Here is a 20,860-nt window from a genome sequence, read left to right as displayed (position 1 = left end):
CTCGCCCTAGAAACAGACCCTGAAAACAGCCCTGTGCTGCTGCATCCTTATGATGATGGTGGCAGTGATGAAGACAGTGGCAATGGCAAATACCCACAACTCTGGGATGACTTCAAAAGGAATCCGAAAGGATAGCTCACTTCAGGAAATACTTGGTACCTTAGAAAGAATGACGGATGTGTTTATCTTAAGTCCCACTGACATTTATCCCTTAAGTCTCTAGAATGAAAGCAATAAGGAAGGTCACCAAGAAATACAGGGACTTCACTCTACACGTATATGCAAATATTCTGGTCCTGATTTAAATTCCTGAGCGAAGCACACACATAAATACCCTTATGTGCTGCTACTTCTCACTGGAGCAGTGCAAACATGGTGCCAGGTCTGAAGGCCCTTCTGTTCCTCACCCTACATCTCCTGCAGGCTGCGGAGAGCTCCATGGTGCATCTCAACAACAATGGATATGAGAGTGTGGTCATTGCCATTAACCCCAGTGTGCCAGAGGACGAAGGGCTCATCCAAAGCATAAAGGTAAGAAGGGGCTTTATTTTCAGGTCAATAATTCTGTTGTATGTGCATCTGAACTCAAACACATGGTTATACACACACACACACATGGTGTTACCCTCCCAAAGGACGCTTTGACCGTCTTCATCATGTCTGCAGCATTATCCACAGTCAAGATGGGAATCTGCTTAGCTTTGTATTTTTACTATATATTAAAATCTGTGGTCAAGCTGTTAATAATTTATTAAGTAGGTGAGGTAATAGTCTTGAGAGCAAGTGAGTTCTCACACTCTATCTTAGTAACAGTGGTTTACAGACTATATAGCAAATGCACACTCCAACTCCACTTTGGAAAACCAAAAATCCTTACCTAGCTTACCTTAAAGAAATCTTACACATGTTTTGAAGTTGATGTTTCTAATTTTACTTGTACCGGTATAATAAAAGATTTTAGCATATAGTACTGTAATATGTACTCTTCTTGGATCCTCTCAGGACCAAGATCCAACTAAGAAGGACTTAACTCTTACGTAAATAAGAAATTAATTGATTTACAGTCATAAAATTAATGACCAAACTGAAATCAATCAGCCTTTCATATTTTTATCTTTACCACTTGGTAAAACTTGGTCTTTTACTACACTTGATGTTAATTAGAAATGTCTACCATACTTATTCTGAGTTATCTCTTCTCTAAGTATAGTGTGCTTATTAAAGTCAAAGTTAATATCAAGTGCAACAGTACACCAACCTTTAAACTCACAAAGTTATGTAACTGGGGGCTTAAGAATAAAAGATTCAGGAAGTAAGAAGACTTTGTCCTTCGAGAGAGACGCTCTGTGCACAACACATTAGCTCCCAGGATGCGCTGGGTGAAAACAAACATATAAAGAACAAGTCCGGGTAGCTTAGCGTCCCTCCATTCTTTGAGCCCTGACCCAAGCCACCTCAGTCCACTTGCAGAAGTGTCCTTCTTCCACTCGGTTCTCCGCACAGGCTGAGTGTACCTTGGGCTTTCAGGGATGCTTTCTGGTACCGAAAAGCATGGATTGTCTCCACTTGTTCTCTGTTGCCGGTGGTGCTTTGGATTCCTTGCTGCTCCTCATAATGCTGTTTGGCTTCTGCATCTGGGTCAGCTCCTTCTTCTAACAACACAGGAGAGAGCTCGTGCTTGTTTGTCAGAGCTGCACAGAGGAGGGAGTGCAGCCATTTTGATTGACAGCACTCACTTTTCCAAGGACCTTTAGACTCTTCCCCCGGTTGGCCCACAGATGCAGCAGCAGGAGAACAGCCAGCTTTCTACTTGCCGTTCATTGGCACTCCAAGCTGCAGCAAGAGTTCGACAGTTTTTATGTGTCCAGGAGAGATGGCTCAGTGTGGCACTGGTCTCCCGTCCTCATCAGCCCTAGAAGCCAGGGATATTGGCCACGATGCCTCTTTTCAGCTCCACCCTTCCACTGTAGGCCAGGATGCTGACTGTTGATTTATCCTCTGGCCACCCCATCTCATTTTCTGAGCATCTCCCACAGACTTCCAATCCTAATTACTTTTATAACTGACCCAATATCTTCATTCCCACCTCCAGTCTATACTACTGACTACAAACAAGGTAAAAGCAGGCATGCATGTGTGCACATGAAAAGAAACATACAGACTTGAGACTTTGTAAAATCATTCTATCTAAGGGAGAGGAGCTTCAGTTTGTGTCGTTTGTGTATACATCTTTAATGCTAACTTTGTGGTGTGGCATTATTAACACAATTTGCTTTTCATTTTGTCAGGAAATGGTAACGCAAGCCTCCACTTACCTGTTTGAAGCCACAGAAAGAAGATTTTATTTCAGGAACGTGAGCATTTTAGTTCCCATAACCTGGAAGTCAAAAACTGAGTACTTAACACCAAAACAAGAATCATATGACCAAGTAGGTGTCCCATCTATCTCCTAAGCTGCTTCCTGTCCCTTTCACAGATGACTGTTTGTACCTTTGGGTGAATGCTAATTCTGTTGGGAATGAAACTAGGAACATAGCCTTTATCACTTAAGTGAGACAGTCCTTGTTTGTAAAATCTCTTGATTCTAACGTCCTGGAGTCTGACTGGGTTTGCGGTCCTGCACTTCAGGCTGACGTCATAGTTGCCGATCCTCATCTGCAATATGGAGATGACCCCTACACCCTTCAGTACGGGCAGTGTGGGGACAGAGGACAGTACATCCACTTTACTCCAAACTTCCTACTCACTGATAATTTGCAGATCTACGGACCCCGAGGTAGAAATTACTATTTCATACTTTCTATTTCCACTGAGGAAAAGCAAACCATTACCATTAGTGTGGATTTTTAAAACTTAGAAAAGGAAAGTAAGCACTAAATAATGCCTTCTTTTAGAAATGTGCTAATTTCTTGGAAATATGCTAATTATAACCAGCCTGTTGTGTAGAAAGATTTAGTAGTTAAATGAGCCACATGATGATATCATTCTGTTTCACCATTTATGAACTAATGAAAAATGTTGATTTCTAGATTTCTCTAGCTCAGGCTAACTGATGAGTAAGATATTTAAATAGAAGGAATACATATTAAATAGTTTTAACAAGATTTATATGTCACAATCCTCTCTCTCAGGCAGAGTCTTTGTCCATGAGTGGGCCCATCTCCGGTGGGGAGTATTTGATGAGTATAACATGGACCGGCCTTTCTACATGTCTAGAAAGAACACTGTTGAAGCAACAAGGTATCACTGTGTAAACTGATCTAATTACAACTTCTTATTTATGGCTCTTCAGCTCTCTGTACTGGGCAGCTTGAAGACAATCTGGGGGTTAATCTACTCAAGCCCTACGTGTGAACTGGTAGGACATTTAATTTGGCTTTTAAATTAAAAGTAAAAAAACACTTAGAATATTGTCTTCAAGTATTGAGAACCATAGGAATCGGTGTCTTGAGGAAATAGTTCTGTGAGAGAATGTCAATTTGATAAAAGAGGGTGCTGGAGACATAACTACCCCTGTCCCCTCTGCAGTACGTGGTCTGCAGAGCTGCCTAGACTCATGCACACAGACTCAGCTGAAAGCAACACAGACTTCCAACTCCGACTTTCACACCACAAAACCATCCCTAGCCTAGACAAGGCCTATTTAACCTCTAGTTACTTTTCTTGATCTTTCTGCTCCTTCCGTTTAAGGTTAGCCGCCTTGAAGAGAGTCCCAGAGAGCATATGTGGGCCTTGATCACACTTCTACTAACCAGCTTATCTTGTTGTTGTTTTGTTTTCTCCCAATAGAGTTTAAGATCCTTCAAGGTTTTAGTTAGTTAGTTTCTTAGTTCGTTAGTTTTTTTAGTTTAGTTTAGTTTTGCTTTTGTAATTCTCTAAATAAAGTCGAAACTAAACAAACAATTATCAAGTGATAAATGTTTACAGCATTAAAAATGAATAAGTTTCCTTATGATCCTCCATAAAAAGATATATATTAGTTAAAACAAGCTCCTGAAGCCCGTTGAGCTTCTGGTCTGTACCCAGAAACTTTGAGTCTTATCACGTGTAAGTTAAGCTTTGGGGACAACCCTGGAGCTACCTCTTTTGAAAAGACATTACAAACTCTGTTATCCTTATAATACAAACAAATTTGTGAAATGAACTAATGTCATGAGGTATGAATAAGAATATATATTTATTCTTATATATATATTCTCTCCATATATATGTATATGGAGAGAGAGAGAGAGAGAGAGAGAGAGAGAGAGAGAGAGAGAGAGAGAGAGAGAGAGAGAGAGAGAGACTTTGAGAACACTTTGAAAAAGGACTCTATCCCACTCCCCCATTCTCTGATATGGATTTAGCAACTGTCTTTGTCATGAACACCCAACTGTTTGATGAATATATTTTTCCAACTCTTCACTTAGTCTAGCTTACTTGTTATAAAAATGTAAGCTGCAAGTTACTATACATTTACAACCATGTAATTTATACATGGAAATTTAAGAAGATTTTAAACATATTTTAATTTTTCTCTCCTCACTAAAAATCCAATTCCTCTGCAACTCTTACCTAATTCAATCTTTATAACATCCATATGTTTGATGCTTATCAAATTATCATTAGCCCACAGAGAAAATAGACTTATTGATCATATTAGGAAGCCAATGGATGTATCTGAAAATATAGGGATTTAGGGGGAGGGTTGTTTAGATGTTGTTGTTATTGTTGTTTTCCTAAAACCAAGGTTATAGAGATAAACACTGTGCCTACTCTTGTCAAAATGAAATATTTGATGCATGACCAAGAAGAACTGTCACTGAGAAAAAGATTTCAGGACAGGAGAGAGTGAGGGAAACTTCCAAACTGGGTCTGAGGGTGTTGCTTTGTGATAGAGAGCTCACCTAGCATGTGCAGCCTCCGGGTCCAACAGCTAGCACCACCAAGGTCATCCAATGCTTTTATCATAGGTGTTCCACCAACATCACTGGCACCAGTGTGGTCCGTGAGTGTCAGGGAGGCAGCTGTGTGACGAGGAGATGTCGTCGAGATGCAAAGACAGGAATGCAGGAACCCAGGTGTACATTTATCCCAAACAAATCCCAGACTTCGAGGGGCTCCATCATGTTCATGCAAAGTCTCGATTCTGTAAGTGCTTTCCATTTTTCTCACAATGGAATCCTTGCATAGAGTTAAGCAATGAAGCTTTATTTCTACTATGATACTATGTGTATCCACAAAGTGGAAGAAAATAACTCATTGAACTTATTAGAGGCTGTTTTCTCCAGGCAAGGTTGGGATGCATCTGGGCAGTATTCTATCCCTTCTCATTAACCTGCTCTTGTCTTCAGGGGTAGCACTTGAGTCACATAACTTCTTAGAGTCTTCCCTCACTCGTGTCTGTTGGACTGGCGTGTAGAACAGCAACCTCACACTAATCCATCTCCAGGTGATTTCTCACACCAGCCTAACGGAATCAACAATGGAGCTTCCAGGTGACATTCTAGGTTTTCCACTGTCTTCTCCCTAAAGCTTACCAAACCATTATAAAATGCTAATATTTGGGAAATCCAGATGCCCCTGTCTCCACAGAACAGATATAAGAAGATAAGTTCTCAAAGACACTGGTTTAAATACATAATCTGATGGGTATCAACAGATGTGTTAGAGTCAATGGATTTGACACAGAAACCTAATGTGTGTTTTCAAGATGTCATTGACAGAACACTGCTAAATATGATATTTAGTTCCCTCATTTTAAAAATGTCAATTAAGATACCTTGTTTCCATTATCATTATGTTTATAAGGGTTAATATAAGCAAGTATAAGCTCAGTGGTTGATGTAAGGTAAGTACAAAACAAGCCTTAAATTTTTAATTTTAAAATTTATAATATGTTTTGAAAATATGTAGTCATCTCTTTCCCTAAACAAATCCAATCTCTTTTAATTTTAATTTTCACTTGACACATTGTAAATTTATGGGATACAATTTGACATTTCAATAGACAGACATAATGCCTAATGATGAAATAAGAGTAATTAGCATATTCATTACCTCAAAGATTTATGCTCTTCTTTGTGATAACAGCATTCAAAATCCTCTCATCATGCTATTTTGAAACACGAATTACTGTCTACTAAGGTCACTTTATTCTGCTATTAAACACTAGAATATATTCTAGTAATCTAACTGTAATTTTATACTATTAACCAACCTCTCTGTGTGACCTTCTCACTTGGATTCCCAGTTGCAGATCACCAATATTCTACTCTACTTATATTATACTGAGTTTTTTAGCCTCGGTATATTAGTGAGATCACAAAGCATTTGTCTTCTTGGTCTCCAATTATGTCACTTAGCACAGTGTTCTCTAGGCTCACTTATATTGAGGCAAATAATAGTGTTTTGTTCTCATTTGTGAGAGACTAACATCCTAGTGTGTGTACACTACATTTTATCAATCCATTCATCCACTGATGGACACTTAGGTTGAGTCTACATTTTGAACACTGTGACAATCATGAATGTACAGTATGATATGGTTGTTGGGTATCTGTGCAACAGGGAGAGAGAGAGAGAGAGAGAGAGAGAGAGAGAGAGAGAGAGAGAGAGAGAGAGAGATATCTTGGTCATATGGTGTTTCTATTTTTCAGTCTTTACAAACTCCCATTTTATTTTCCCTAGTGTATCAACTCAGATTCCTACCAAGCATGATCATTCCCCTTTTCTAGGACCTTCTCCAGCATTTTCTTTTTGTCGTATTTATTGCAGCCATCTGACTGGAGTGAGATTATACTTCACTGTGGCTTTAACATGTCCTTTCTTGACGGTTGGTGGTGAGAAGCTCTTTCCCACATACCTACAAGTCCCTAACATGTATTTTTTTTTTTTTTTGAGAAAAGGCTTCTTAGATCGTCTGACCATTTTTAATCTTGTTATTTCTGGGAGGTTTTTGTTATGGGATTTTGAGAGTTCCTTATAAATTTTTAAGTCTCCTACTGTGGGCCATTTGCAAGTGTTTCTTGACATTATGAAGGCTGTCTACTTAATGTCTGTTGGTTATTCTTTTTGCTGCTATCCAGTCTTAAATTATATAAGCATATTATCTTTACCTTACAAAAGTGTAGGCAAATGTAAGAATATCTTAAATGAGAAAGTATTTCTAAAACAAGTCAAAGTTATATCTCTAAATTATAAGACCAGCTTAATTGAAAATAAGCAATTCCTCAGATACCAACACAGAAGCAACAAATACTACCACAGGCATTAAAAAGTTTCTGATGGAATTAAAAGTTGTTGTGGCACTGAGGCAATGATGTAAGTTCAAGCAAAATTATAGCTTTGAAGTTTTCTTTTGAAATGTGTAAACTAGATAAAGTTTTAAATGGACCTTCCTTCTGGAAATATATGTTATTATTAAGGATTGTTCACTTAGACTGAGGCCAGATCACAAAACAGACAAGAATTCATCCAATATAAGAGGATAATCAGGACACATAGTGCCTGTTCTAAATCATACACCAGCAGGCATTTGACTCTCCAGACATAGCTCCTACTGCCTCTGTGGGACAGGAACAGTAAGGAAAGACACCTATACACCTGAAGTCCACAGGGAAGCTAACTATGCACGACATTGTTCAGAAACAAATACTGTGTTTTAACTGTATATCTTATCCAACATAGGACTAATTTTAATTATCATGCTACAGATTAAATGTATTACATACTGAGCCCAGAATATAACCTCAAACTCTGGATATAGACAGCACACAATTCTGAATATTTTCCATCCATTCTTTCCATCCCTTAAAAAATATATATCCACTAGCAGAATTATTAGCTACAATTCATCACTTGGAGAAATAGCTACATCTCTTACACTTTATCTTCCAAGGATGTTATTTATATGTGTCAAAACTCGTAGGCACTGATAACAAGCTAGATTGTTAGGGTGTCTGTCCTCAAGTTTCTGGGCTCACTATGGAGGTGTAGCGCATACACAGTAAAAGCCATCTCTCTCATTCCACTTTTACGGGACAGAAATGACCAGAAACCACACGTTTCTTCTCTTACATTTAATTCAGGAGAGGTGGTCCTCAAAGTGTAGATGAGGAAGCAAGAAGCTAACATAACCACGTGAGCGGCGACTGTTCTACACTGACAGTCTCGCTTTAAACCTCCAAACAGTGTTGGCCCTAAGTATTGACAGCATTACTCACTTTCACATCCATGTAAAATGGACAACAAAGCATCTAATAGAAAGTAATTCTTGTCAGGAGACAAATCTAGTTCAGGATGCGCATGGCAGCTAACATCATATTTGGAAAAGGGGGGGAAAAACGGTGATCCAGTATGTATTATTACAACATAGAGTTTTAATTGATTTTTTTTCAGGTGGTTGAATTTTGCACAGAAAAAACCCACAATACAGAAGCTCCAAACCTACAAAACAAAATGTGCAATCGCAGAAGCACGTGGGACGTAATCAAGGCGTCTGCTGACTTTCAGAATGCCCCTCCCATGACAGGCACAGAAGCCCCTCCTCCACCTACATTTTCATTGCTCAAGTCCAGAAGGCGAGTGGTCTGCTTGGTGCTGGATAAATCCGGAAGCATGAGCTCAGTAAGAAACGATATGCTGGATTTCTTAAAATGAGTATTTAAGCTTAATATAGAATTATAATTTCATTTTATTTTAGTTCTAATAAACTAATAATGATGTTTATGCCAATGAAATACTGGGATTAAAAACAATGGTTAAAGTGGGATTATAAGATTATAGATAATTTTTTATCCCATAACTTTTGGTTCTACCTAAGAAAAATTTAACTGTACACACAGAGAGAAAAGAAGTCAGATCTGATGATGCCTACCTATAATTTAGCCACTCCGAGGCTGAGACAGCAAGCCTCAGTTGTGAGCATTGGTTTTAGGCCAGCCTCAGCAACCTAACAAGATCTCACCTCAAAAAAAAAAAAGAAGGAAAGACACAAATGAAAATTATCCATGGTACCACCATTGAACATTTGAACATATCACATCATTCTTTTCTCCTTCTTCTTCTTCTTCTTCTTCTTCTTCTTCTTCTTCTTCTTCTTCTTCTTCTTCTTCTTCTTCTTCTTCTTCTTCTTTTTCTCCTTCTGTATAGAATAGAGTTTATTTAGGGCATGGGGAGGGGAATTGAGGGAGGAGAGAGAGGGCAGAGGGGAGGGAAGGGGAGGGGAGGGAGGGGAGTGGAGGGGACAGGATAGAAGCCAGCCATGAACATGTGGAGAGAGAAGAGGGAGGGAATGGGAGGAGAAAGGACAGAGAGAGTAAGAGCCCTTTTCTGATTCTTAATGTTTACTTTTTCTTCAAAACTGTAATTATATTTTGTATGTTTAATAATCCAATCTTTTATATAATATGCCTTAAAATTTTCCCATGTCAAAAAGGATTCTGTGAAACGTTTTAATAATTACATCATATTTGCTGAATTGGCTATCACAAGTCCTACATGACTCTGCACCAGGTCCTCGGTGTATATAGTATAGCTATTAGCTTAGTACGTTTATGGGACTCCTGACCGTGAGAACAGGTGGGCCCCCGACTCTCCTGCCTGCTCTTGGGCCTCTTCCTCCTGTTGGGTTGCTGTGTCCAACTTCAGTACGCTAATTTTTGCTTAATCTTACTGTATCAAGTAACTCTTACTATCAAGACTCCAGCTTTCAAAACCTATCCAGAAAGGGAGTGAATCCAGAGGGGAGGAGAGATGGAGCGGACCTGAAGGGGAAACTATTTTCAATAAAGGAGAAAAATAGAAAAACAGAAAAATAATTGTTATATTTAGCAATTATGTCATACATACATACATACCATAATTTAATCAGTTCCCTATAGTTGGACATTTTTGACACTTTTCTACTTGGTATTTACTAAAAAAAAATACATTTCATTCATAAAAATATTAAATAGATTGTTATATAAAAAGGTAAGACTTTTATAAATATAGCTAACTGTCTTAAGGTTTATTTACTTTACTTTATGTGTCCAAGTGTATTGCCTAAAGCACATATATATGTCTGCTCCACTTGAGAGCCTCACACCTGCAAAGGCCAAAAGAGGTCTCAGATCCTCCGGAAGTGGAGGTGCAGACAGTTGTGAGTCACATCTGGGTTCTGGGACCTGAACCCAAATCCTCTTCAAGAACAGAAAGAACACTTAACCACTGAGCTAATTTGCAAACCTTTAAACTGAAGAAGAGATACCTTAAAAATGCACTAATGAATTATTATCAAGATCTATGGCCCTTGGTGATTTTTGTCTTTCACTAGTATAACAAGGTTTAAAGATACTCCAGAGTTGCTCTCATATATATGCATACATACATACATACATACATACATACATACATACATACATGTGTGTGTGTGTGTGATTCTTTATGTTTTTGTTTAAACAGGGAAGCCCCATCACTCGTCTGAAGCTAATGAACCAAGCAGCAGAGCTGTACTTAATTCAAATTATTGAAAAGGAATCCTTGGTCGGCCTGGTGACATTTGATAGCACTGCCACAGTCCAAAATAACCTAATAAGGATCATCGATGACAGCTCCTACCTAGCGATCAGCACAAAGCTGCCTCAATACGCAAGTGGCGGAACTTCAATTTGCAGCGGACTCAAAAAAGGATTCGAGGTTAAAAAAAGAATCTACTTACTATCATTGACTACTACATAGTGCCATTGACGACTTCTTTAACTCTCGCCAAGGGTCGTGAGTTCATGGATTCCTCATTTCATAACAGTCTAACCTGATCGAGACAAATCATCTGTATAGGGAGATATAGCTACTCTCTGTAGCTCGTGTCCAACTGTCCCCTGGTATATAACATCAAGGGCTATGTGGCACTGGGGAGTGGATATGCAAGGAGAGATCAGAGATTGAATAGCAAGCTCTTTGGCACCACCATGAGTAGAAAGCAATGCCATTGAGAAAAGTGTGAAAGTAGGTCGTTAGTACCATTTGATACTGTGGGCATCGAAATTCCTGGCCCATCAAATTGGCATTTAAAATCGCAGAGTTCGAAGTGCTCCCCGGGCAGCAAAAGACCAAGCATAAAAGCACAGATGGAAGTTTAATGGTGTTAAAATTGTAAAATGTTAGGAGCACATGTTGACGGATGTAGCCAACTGCGTGTCGATAGCTCTTGATATTCACGTTTTCCAACCTAAGCTAACCTCCACTTGAGTCTATTTATCATCAAATACTAAGAGACAAAATAGAAAGTCACCTTCTAAACTAATCTTGGCTCCAAGAAGTCACCGCCACCCTGAACACGTTGGCCTTAGAAGCATGTGGCCCCAGCCGGATTGTGTCTAAAGGTTTTTGGGTCATTCAGGTAGTCAGAGCCTAGTTCTGAAGGCTCAGCTTACCCAGCAGCTTTCCCTGGGAAGTCCGTCAGAGCATGGCCATCCTGCAGGCTGAGCTCCGGGTGATGCAGCCCTCCGGACTGCCTGGGTCACTTGCCTATCCCCAAGTAGTTCCTAGGATGATAAGAGAAACTGTTTACTAACTTTGTCCAGGACTTATGTGACTCGTGCTTCCTCTTGCGAGTAGTGGGAGCGCGCATGCGTTAGAAGACTAGGTCTATCAAGACTCCAGCTTTCAAAGCCCATCCATTATACCCAGTTCCATGTGCCAACTCAGCTGGGAATGATAACTCAGTTGGCGCTCTCTGAGGCAGAAGCCTAAGGACTCCTCCAGGACTAAAGCAGTTCTTACTTTTCTTTCATTCAGAAATTATTCTTTTGAGATTAATAATGTGGCTTTTCTCCTCCAGGCAATTACCTCCAGTGACCAGAGCACTTCCGGTTCTGAGATCGTATTGCTAACAGATGGGGAAGATAATGGAATAAGTTCATGCTTTCAGGAGGTCAAACAGAGTGGTGCCGTCATCCACACCATCGCGCTGGGGCCTTCTGCTGCCCGAGAACTGGAGACTCTGTCAGACATGACAGGTACAACTTCGGAACAGAGATTGAATAGAAAATGTTCTGGTTGTCGTACATGATCTTTCTCCACAAACAGAAAACTGCTCAAAAATTCCCTGTCTAAAAGTTAATCTTTGCCTCTTACTCCTCGGGTTCTTTTCCCTCCCCCTCCAGCTTCTTCATACCAATGTCTCATGGTGCTCAGTATCTTTGTCACCATTTATTCTTCGCCTAATTTCAACCGATACCACTAATCTGAGCCTTGTTCTATGGTTCCCAACGGCATCCAAAATTATTTCTCAGCTTAAAAATACCATTCGATTCGACAGAAAATGTTTAGGCATCCAGATTTACAGAAGAACAAATGGAGACCCAGACGCTATACATGATTTAGTCCTGACTACCATTCAGGACTCATTCCACCATATTGTATCTCTGTCTCGTCCGAACACGTTCTAAACCTGACCACACCAGCCCGTGTGGCTCCTTCTTCCAGATGGGCTTTCTGCCATCTAGTAGTTACATAAGTGTGTAATGAATATCATATTTTAGGCAGTCGTTTCTCTCCAACCTATTCTTTCTTGGCTTCTTACATGCAAGTAACCTCCTTCTTTCCTTTATGTCTCCATTATCTACATTTTCTACAGTTCAGCAATTTTCCCTTCATTCTAAACAGTCCATATCTCATTCTTATTAATGTGGTTTGGATCCAACCAAAAAATAAGCCGCTAACTTATATGAGCTGGCTTGAATTTCACTGGTGTGGTATTAATTGTGTCATATTCAGGCATTGCTGCAATAGTTTGCACTCCCTTCTGGTGACTGACTAATTAAACAAATAACTGAAGTTCTTTGGGTTTCCCTTTGTTCTTAACACACTTACTTTGAGTAAGTAAATTCTACTTGGAACACTACAACCCTGAAGATCTGGAAAAGCGATCTTTGGTGGACTGTAACTAAAGCCCTAAGTAGCTTGTTCAGTAGATTGTTGAGCACACAGTGTAAACAGGGTTCTCCCATTTAAAACTCCCCTTTAGGAGGGCTTCGCTTTTATGCCAACAAAGACGTGAATGGCCTGATTGACGCTTTCAGTGGGATTTCATCTAAAAGTGGCAGCATCTCGCAGCAGGCTCTGCAGGTCAGCAAAACCCTTTGTCTTCTCACTGTTTCAATAGACGCCCACCGTGCTAATTATTAGCTATTCCTCCCTAACTGTCTTAATTTAAGTGTTATTGCTATAAAGAGGCACCGTGACCAAGGCAACTCTTATAAAGGAAAACATTACATTGGGGCTGCCTTACAGTTGCAGAGATTTGGTCCATTATCATCATGGTAGACACGTGATGGTACTCAGGCAGACGTGGCGCTGGAGAGGTAGCTGAGAGTTCTACACCTTGATCTGCAGGCATCAGAAGGATAAGCGTGAGCATAAGAGACCTCTATGCCCACTACCCATACCTTCTCCAGCAAGGCACCACCTCCTAACAGTGCCACACCCTATGGCCAAGCATACAATCATGAGTCTATGGGGTCCTTACCTATTAAAACCACCACACTAACCTAAAAATGGCTCCATTGGATAGAAGAAACACTTCCCTATTGAACTTGGTTTTCCATGGCTTAAATATGCCTTATCTCCTGCAGTCCTTTATTCCTTATATTATTTTTAACCTTCATAATTTTTACAAATTTAATTTTAGCAATTTAATTTTTTTGGGGGGGTTTTTTTTCAAGACAGGGTTTCTCTGTGTAGCCCTGGCTATCCTGGAACTCACTCTGTAGACCAGGCTGGCCTCGAACTCAGAAATCCGCCTGCCTCTGCCTCCCAAGTGCTGGGATTAAAGGCATGCGCCACCACCACCTGGCTAGCAATTTAATTTTTTCCTAACATATTGTTTTTACTGAAAAGAATTTAATGCTCTATTATTTTAGCTGAAAAGAATTTTGAGACTCAAAATTACACTGAACTAGCTTAACTTTGAAATTCCAGAGTAATAACAGAGGTTTTTGCATCTTATTTAAAATTTCTGGAACAGTTGGAGAGTAAAGCCTTCAATGTCGGAGCAGGGGCATGGATAAACGGTACAGTACCTGTGGACAGTACCGTCGGCAATGACACATTCTTTGTTATCACCTGGACAGTACAAAAACCAGAAATCATTCTTCAAGATCCAAAAGGAAAAAACTATACCACCTCGGATTTCCAAGAAGATAGGCTAAATATCTTCTCTGTTCGCCTTCGAATCCCAGGCATTGCGGAGGTAGGTCTGTTCTGTTGTTTTTGTGAGTTATCAATTTATGTTAGAAAGTAAAGGCAACCTCTGTGTTTCCAATACTAAAACAGTAACAGGTAATTCTTCTTAAAAGTAAGCCTCATAGAACACAGAAGGATTCATACCCACATTGTTAGTTTATTAAATCAGATATTAAAAGTCATTTTTCAGACTGGTGCATTATCTCAATGGTACACCTCTGCTTAGCTCGCAGAGGCCCTGGCTCCAGTCCCAACATCACAAAAGCTCTTGCTCTTTTTTCTTTTTACACTTCTAAGTAATTATAAATCCTAAGCACAGAGGAGGAAAACACTAGCAAAGCTCTTAAAGGGAATTTATTTTTTCAGACAGGCACTTGGACTTACAGCCTCTTCAATAAGGGTGTCAAGTCTCAGTTGCTAACAGTGACAGTGACCACTCGAGCAAGAAGTCCCACCATGCTCCCAGTCATCGCCACCGCTCACATGAGTCGGAGCACAGCACGGTACCCTAACCCGATGATTGTGTACACACGGGTCAGCCAAGGGTTTTTACCTGTTCTGGGAGCCAATGTCACAGCCATCATAGAAGCTGAAAATGGAAATCAAGTCACCCTGGAGCTCTGGGACAACGGGGCAGGTAATGGGAGCCATAGGACTTAAAATTATTTCATTGGGTTCTATCTCAGTGTCCCTCTGTACACTTAAGAACTGTACTTTAAAGTGAATGAAATTTAACTGCAATGTGTTAAACCTTTGCCCAGCTGTAAGTACTGATGTGTTGTGAAAAGATAGAGGAGGGATATGTCTGGTGGATGTGTGGTGAGGTGTGGAGGAAGGGGGTGCTCCAGGAGCCCATGCGGAGGCATCCCTTTCCCCTGAGGGACCAGCCACACGACCCACAGGATGGTATAGTATAGAATGAGTTTATTCAGGGCATGGGGAGGGAAGTTAAGAGGGTAGAACAGGCAGAAAAGGGAAAAGAGAGGGAGGGGGAAGAGGAGGAGGAGGAAGAGGAGGGGGGGAGGGGAGGAGAGGAGAGGAGAGGAGAGGAGAGGAGAGGAGAGGGAAGGGGCGGGGTGGGAGGGGAGGGGAGGGGAGGAGAGGAGAGGAGAGGAGAGGAGAGGAGAGGAGAGGAGAGGAGAGGAGAGGGAAGAGAAAAGTAGAGGTGGGCCATGAGGACATGGAGGGGGGCAGGAAGGAAATGGGAAGAGAACAGAGCAGGAGCAGGAAAGTAAGAGCAAGAGAGAGGAGGGGGCAAGCAGCCCCATTTGTAGTGAGTCAGGCACACCTGGCTGTTGCCAGGTAACTATGGGGCAAAGTTTAGACAAAATGCTAACAAGTACCGCTGTCATCTTTAAAGGTCATTGGTTTTACTTGAACCATGACAGGAACTCGAGGACCATTTTTCTTACTTCCGGCATCAGTGTTTTTATCGACTTTGTTATCTTTATATTTTCTTATTTTGATAAGTTTCCTATATGAAATAAGAACCACCATCTTTATTTAAATGAGCACCACAAAAAAGGGCTGAACACCTACTAAGAATTCTTCCAGAACCGTAGGGTGTTATCATGTGGCCAAGACAAACTTGGAAGCAGTATAGCGTGACCCTAGAACTCCTGTACTTGAAACAGTGCCACCTTAACTATGAAACCATTGCCACACCCCTGTACTCACAGTTACAACTCGTTTTCACTTACCAGGCGACTAACTCTTACATTTCAATGCCGAGGTGCTGACACACTCAAAAATGATGGCATCTACTCAAGATATTTCATAGACTTCCATGGAAATGGCAGATACAGCTTAAAAGTCAATGCCCAGGCCAGAAAGAACATGGCTAAACTAAATCTGAAACAAAAGAATAAGTCTCTCTATATACCTGGCTACGTTGAAAATGGTAAGTAATGTTCAAATAGAAATGTCTGGTTAGGTCAAATAAATATAAGAAAGATCAAAAGCATAACAGAGTTCACCATCAGTATGTCCCCAAATCAAATCCGGGCAAGAGATTCATAGGCTACATTTTGCATGTTTTGTTTCCATTCCCCTCAATTCACTCCACATACAGGTTAAGCACATCACTCAGCATCCTCTATGAAGCAAGCTCTGTGCTAGATGCTAGAGCTACAAATACGGATAAAACACAATTCTTGCCCTCAAAATAATTTACAGGAGAGTATGAGATAAGGATAGGTTCAAATACAGCTTAACTAAAATGTCACGTTCCCTCGTCCACTTCAAAATTATGTTAAAACAAGCTTTTCATTATCTGCACTGACTACCTGCAAGATTAATTTACAAGAACAGACGTGACAACATAAAAGTTATAATGTATTTGTTTTCGTTTGTTTGTTGCGGGGATGTAGATCAAATTGTACTGAATCCACCCAGACCGGAAGTCCCAGAAGAAGCCACAGAAGCCACAGTGGAAGACTTCAGCAGACTAACCTCCGGAGGGTCGTTTACTGTGTCTGGAGCGCCCCCTGGTGGCAGCAACGCTCCTGTGTTCCCACCGAGTAAAGTCATAGACCTGGAGGCTGAGTTTACAGGTGATCTTATTCACCTTACCTGGACGGCCCCTGGCAAGGTTCTCGATAAGGGAAGAGGTGAGTCTGATGGCGAATTTAAAATGTTATGAAAGAAACCCCATTATCTTTCATTTTTCTAAAGCTTCTCTAATATCTTATTTCTGGGTAACATGTGTGGAATAAATAACAGTAACCCACTATTCACTTATATTTAAATATAAAAACTGAAACCCCAAAAGATACAAGCTGACCCAAATTATTCCTGTTCTAATAACTTAAAATTCCAACCCAGTTTTTTCAGACTGTTTATCAAATTGCCTGTCTCAATTTGAAGTATTTAAGTTAAATGAACAGATGAAATAGCACTATTCTCTTGTATCCTTTTGTCCCAACAAAGGGCAATTTTCTAAGTATTTCTGTCTTTGCTCAATTTTATTTAATTACTGTTGAGCCTGAAAGCACTGTCAGAGTCTCTGTCACGAGGTTAGCTCTTTAAAGTCAACAAAGTACAAAATATACCAGGTAAAAAGATAACTGCAGACAGGCAGACAGATAGATAGAGGATAAATAGATACATAGATACATAGATGATTGATAAATGATAGAGATAGCTAGATGATAGATAGATAGATAGATAGATAGAGAATAAATATATAGATGATAGATAGAGGATAGATAGATACACGGATACATAGGTGATTGATAGATGATAGATGGATAGATACACATAGATAGGTGATGATAGATTGATAGATATATAGAAAATATATAAATAGATAGATGACAGATAGGTAGATAGATAGATGATAGATAGATAGATAGATAGATAGATAGATAGATAGATAGATAGATGATAGATAATAGACAGACAGACAGATGGACAGACAGACGGATAGATAGATAATACATAGATTCACCTAAGTGAAAAACAAGGATTTGTGAACAATGGTAGAATGGACAGGACTTAGCCATGGGGAAGCTAAACGTTAATCAGAGGATTTAATTATGGGAGAAAAAAATCAAACTTGTGTACCACATATTTTAAGTATCTCCAACATTACCTAAAAACATAAAAAAAAATAAAGTTTTCATACCAAATAAGTTATAAATATTTTATTCTCACAATTCATGAGACATTCTGGGTCCATTTCTGTTAGACTTCTAAAGTCAGTATGAAATGTAATACTGGCACAGGAATCTTCCTTTCTTTTCTTGATAAAACAATAGTTACAACAGCTAACCTTCAGTCACCCATTAATTGCCAATTTACTACACTGTTCTAAACACTTTTTGCTCATCACCATTTACAAATATCACTATCAGAATATCAGCAGTCAGAAAACTTCCTGTTAAATTAATCAGATGACTAAATCTCTGTTTTACACTTTAAAAACTGGAGAAGAGAAAAATGACAGTGCAGAACCAAGGTGCTAGCTGAGGAGAGAAGAGGTCCTGGGTCTGCTTGCTGTTCACCCAGCATCTGTGATCTTTGACTCTTGCCCTTCCGTCCTCCCTGAAACTGGGCTTCTCTGAGTGCTCCCCATCGCTCCTTGTTTCAATTTAATTAACAGAAAGCAAAAAGGAAAGAAAATAAAAGATACTTATGGATTCATGCTTTCGCTCCACATGAATATTATGTGTACCTTGCTCTAATTTAAAGCAGAGTTCTGCTCTCTCTGTGTCTTTCTAAAAAGAAGCCTGGATTCTGGGTGGAAGGCTGCAGCCCCAGAGAAGAGGGAGGCCAAGAAGCATCCTCACCACTCTTAACGAACGTGATGCTTCTCTTTTCTAGCGCATAGATACGTCATCCGGATGAGTGGGCATTCTCTGGCTCTCCAAGAAGATTTTAGCAACACTACTTTAGTGAATACTTCCCGTCTGATACCTAAAGAGGCTGGCTCAAAAGAAACATTTAAGTTCAAACCAGAAACTTTTAAAATAGCAAATGGCACCCAGGTCTACATTGCAATCCAGGCTGACAATGAAGCTGGTCTCTCCTCCGAGGTCTCCAACATCGCACAGGCTGTCAAGTTTATTCCTCCACAAGTTTATTTGGCACCAAGCACCCCTCCTGACCTGGGTACCAAAGTGTCCGTACCCAGTTTGACAGTTTTTGTATTTGTTGCAACTTTATTCATATTTTAAACTAGAAATTGCAGTAGAACTAAAATTCAACCTTTGAATTCAAATTTACTCTCCTCATTGTCTACTCTACAACTCCTTGTAACATAAACATGAATGTTCGATATTGTAAATGTCCAATTTGAGTCTATTAAAATTATAAATTGCTATATGTAAATCACAGTATTTCCTTAATCTACCTTTGGGAAAAATGAGTTAAAATGAACAACTCATTTTCTAAATATCAATATCTAAAAGCTATTACAGTAACTATAACATGTAATTTTATGGAAATAATTACACAAGGAAACAGAACATAAAGCTCAGAAAGAGAAAATGATGTCTATTTTCATTATAAGTCAGCAAAAAGAGAAACATGAACTAATTTCCAGACAGCGTTATTATATGTTCTCTGCGATTTTTTAATATGAGAAAGCAAAAGAAAAGCAGGCTTAATCCCTAAATCGGCAAATTGCTTTGTTGTATTAATATCTGTTCTGTTACTCAACAGGACACTTGAGAATGGGTCACGTATTGAGGAAGGGTTTTGGAGGCTAAGAGGGGTAAGGTCCAGCAAGTGGCAGGTTCTGGCAAGGACACCATGGAGTTCCGGTACTTGATATAGATGAAGGACAAGCAGAACCCTGTGAGGAAGCGCTCACTCAGGATAATGGACCTTCACAGTAGCTGACTGATTCCTGTAAGCGTGACTCTGGCTCTGTGGTCACTCTGAACAGCACGATCATTTCCCAGCATAAATTCAAGACGGCCTTTAGAGAAAATAAGCCTTATTCAAACAATGCCAAAAGCCTAGTGGCAAATGAGTATTGCTTAACATTTACACAAGACAAAAAGTCTCTTTCTCTATAATAGAAGTCCACATTCTCTTGAATCTTGGGCTAAGAACTACTGTTTATATGGAAACAAGAAGAACTACTTTCTGGCTATGCTTCTGAAACGTATCCTGTGTCATATATAATTTGCGGATTGTCTGAAGTCTCAGCTATAGCGACCCTTGGGAGGCTGAGGCAGGCAGATCTAGGCAGAACTCCAGTACAGTCAGGTCTACTTAGCAAGACCCTGTCTCAAAGAAGGAAACTAAACTGAAGATGAAAGGCCCAAGATGGAAGACCAAGGCTGCCCCGTCTGCAGCTGTAACCTAGAACAAATTCCCTCGCAGGAGCTTCAGTTTGAACAGAAGACTTTCCTGATTCCCATCCCCTTGAGAAATTATTTTCTGATTCTGAGTCCTCTGATGCTGTGCTATAGCTCTCTGCAGAACTTTCCCCGACTCTCACTTGTAGTTTGAATATTATTTTATTCCAACTTAATCCATGAAACAAGTCTTCAAGTCCTTCAGAGGCAATGCCCACACTGACGGCATCCCACACTCGTACAGAGCACCAGTAAGGGGCACAGACCACAGAGAAGCAAGCTCACCTTTCCTGTGAGTCAAGGGCAACAAGAGATTTACTGGGTGGTGGAGGGTCACTCGCTATGGCAAGTGCTCTTTCTTATGTTTCTCTTTTATTTAGTTAGTTACATTGGCTTGGGCTTGGGCTTTTTTTTTTTTTTTTTTTTTTTTGAGACAGTCTCATTACATATGTAACCCAGCAGTGTAGGACACCAGATGTTTCAGGCATTATTTTATTTAACGTTTGCATTTTTTTTTTTTTAGAAAGATACTTGCTCTCTTCATTTTACAGCTAAGGAAAATGGGAAGGAGAGAGGCTAAAGTCGTGACGGAGAGTTTTCTTGACAGAAGGAAAATGGTTGAGCTATTAAGGTGATACATTATGCTTGTTCAAATTCGCCCAAGATAAACAGATGGGGTGCCATAGCAGTGACTCAAGTAGATAGAAAGAAAAATGTTTATAGTGGGGACAATGTGGGAAGATTTCATGCTTTATCAAGCTTGGACTGCAAGCTGGGACTCGCCCAATATCTGAAGATAAGAACATGAAGGAAAGCTAAAGTTTCCCTGCAACCAGCTGGCTTTT

The 20,860-nt window shown here is 39.9% G+C and overlaps 1 protein-coding gene across 1 annotated transcript; it reads left to right on the top strand.

The window, feature by feature from the left end:
• The first annotated feature begins 361 nt into the window (after positions 1 to 361).
• LOC110320484 (calcium-activated chloride channel regulator 3A-1-like) lies at positions 362 to 18,919 on the top strand. Its single transcript, XM_021196527.1, has 14 exons — positions 362 to 531; positions 2,289 to 2,429; positions 2,629 to 2,776; positions 3,132 to 3,240; positions 4,953 to 5,130; positions 8,380 to 8,607; positions 10,426 to 10,659; positions 11,804 to 11,981; positions 12,992 to 13,092; positions 13,991 to 14,215; positions 14,575 to 14,845; positions 15,941 to 16,108; positions 16,578 to 16,817; positions 18,532 to 18,919. The coding sequence occupies exons 1-14, from the start codon at positions 373 to 375 to the stop codon at positions 18,882 to 18,884; spliced, it is 2,733 nt and encodes a 910-aa protein (XP_021052186.1). The 5' UTR covers positions 362 to 372; the 3' UTR covers positions 18,885 to 18,919.
• The last annotated feature ends 1,941 nt before the right edge of the window (positions 18,920 to 20,860 follow it).

Source organism: Mus pahari, chromosome 4, assembly GCF_900095145.1.
Source record: "Mus pahari chromosome 4, PAHARI_EIJ_v1.1, whole genome shotgun sequence".
NCBI lineage: Eukaryota > Metazoa > Chordata > Mammalia > Rodentia > Muridae > Mus > Mus pahari.
Note: the sequence above shows the minus strand (reverse complement) of the source record. Positions and strands in the feature narration are given on the sequence as shown.

What these genes read in the sequence shown, in the direction of transcription:
- LOC110320484 (XM_021196527.1), top strand. Translation starts at nt 373, where the DNA reads ATGGTGCCAGGTCTGAAGGCCCTTCTGTTCCTCACCCTACATCTCCTG. An exon ending in GGCTCATCCAAAGCATAAAG is followed by an intron (nt 532 to 2,288) that starts GTAAGAAGGGGC and finishes TCATTTTGTCAG; the next exon opens with GAAATGGTAACGCAAGCCTC. An exon ending in AACACTGTTGAAGCAACAAG is followed by an intron (nt 3,241 to 4,952) that starts GTATCACTGTGT and finishes CTTTTATCATAG; the next exon opens with GTGTTCCACCAACATCACTG.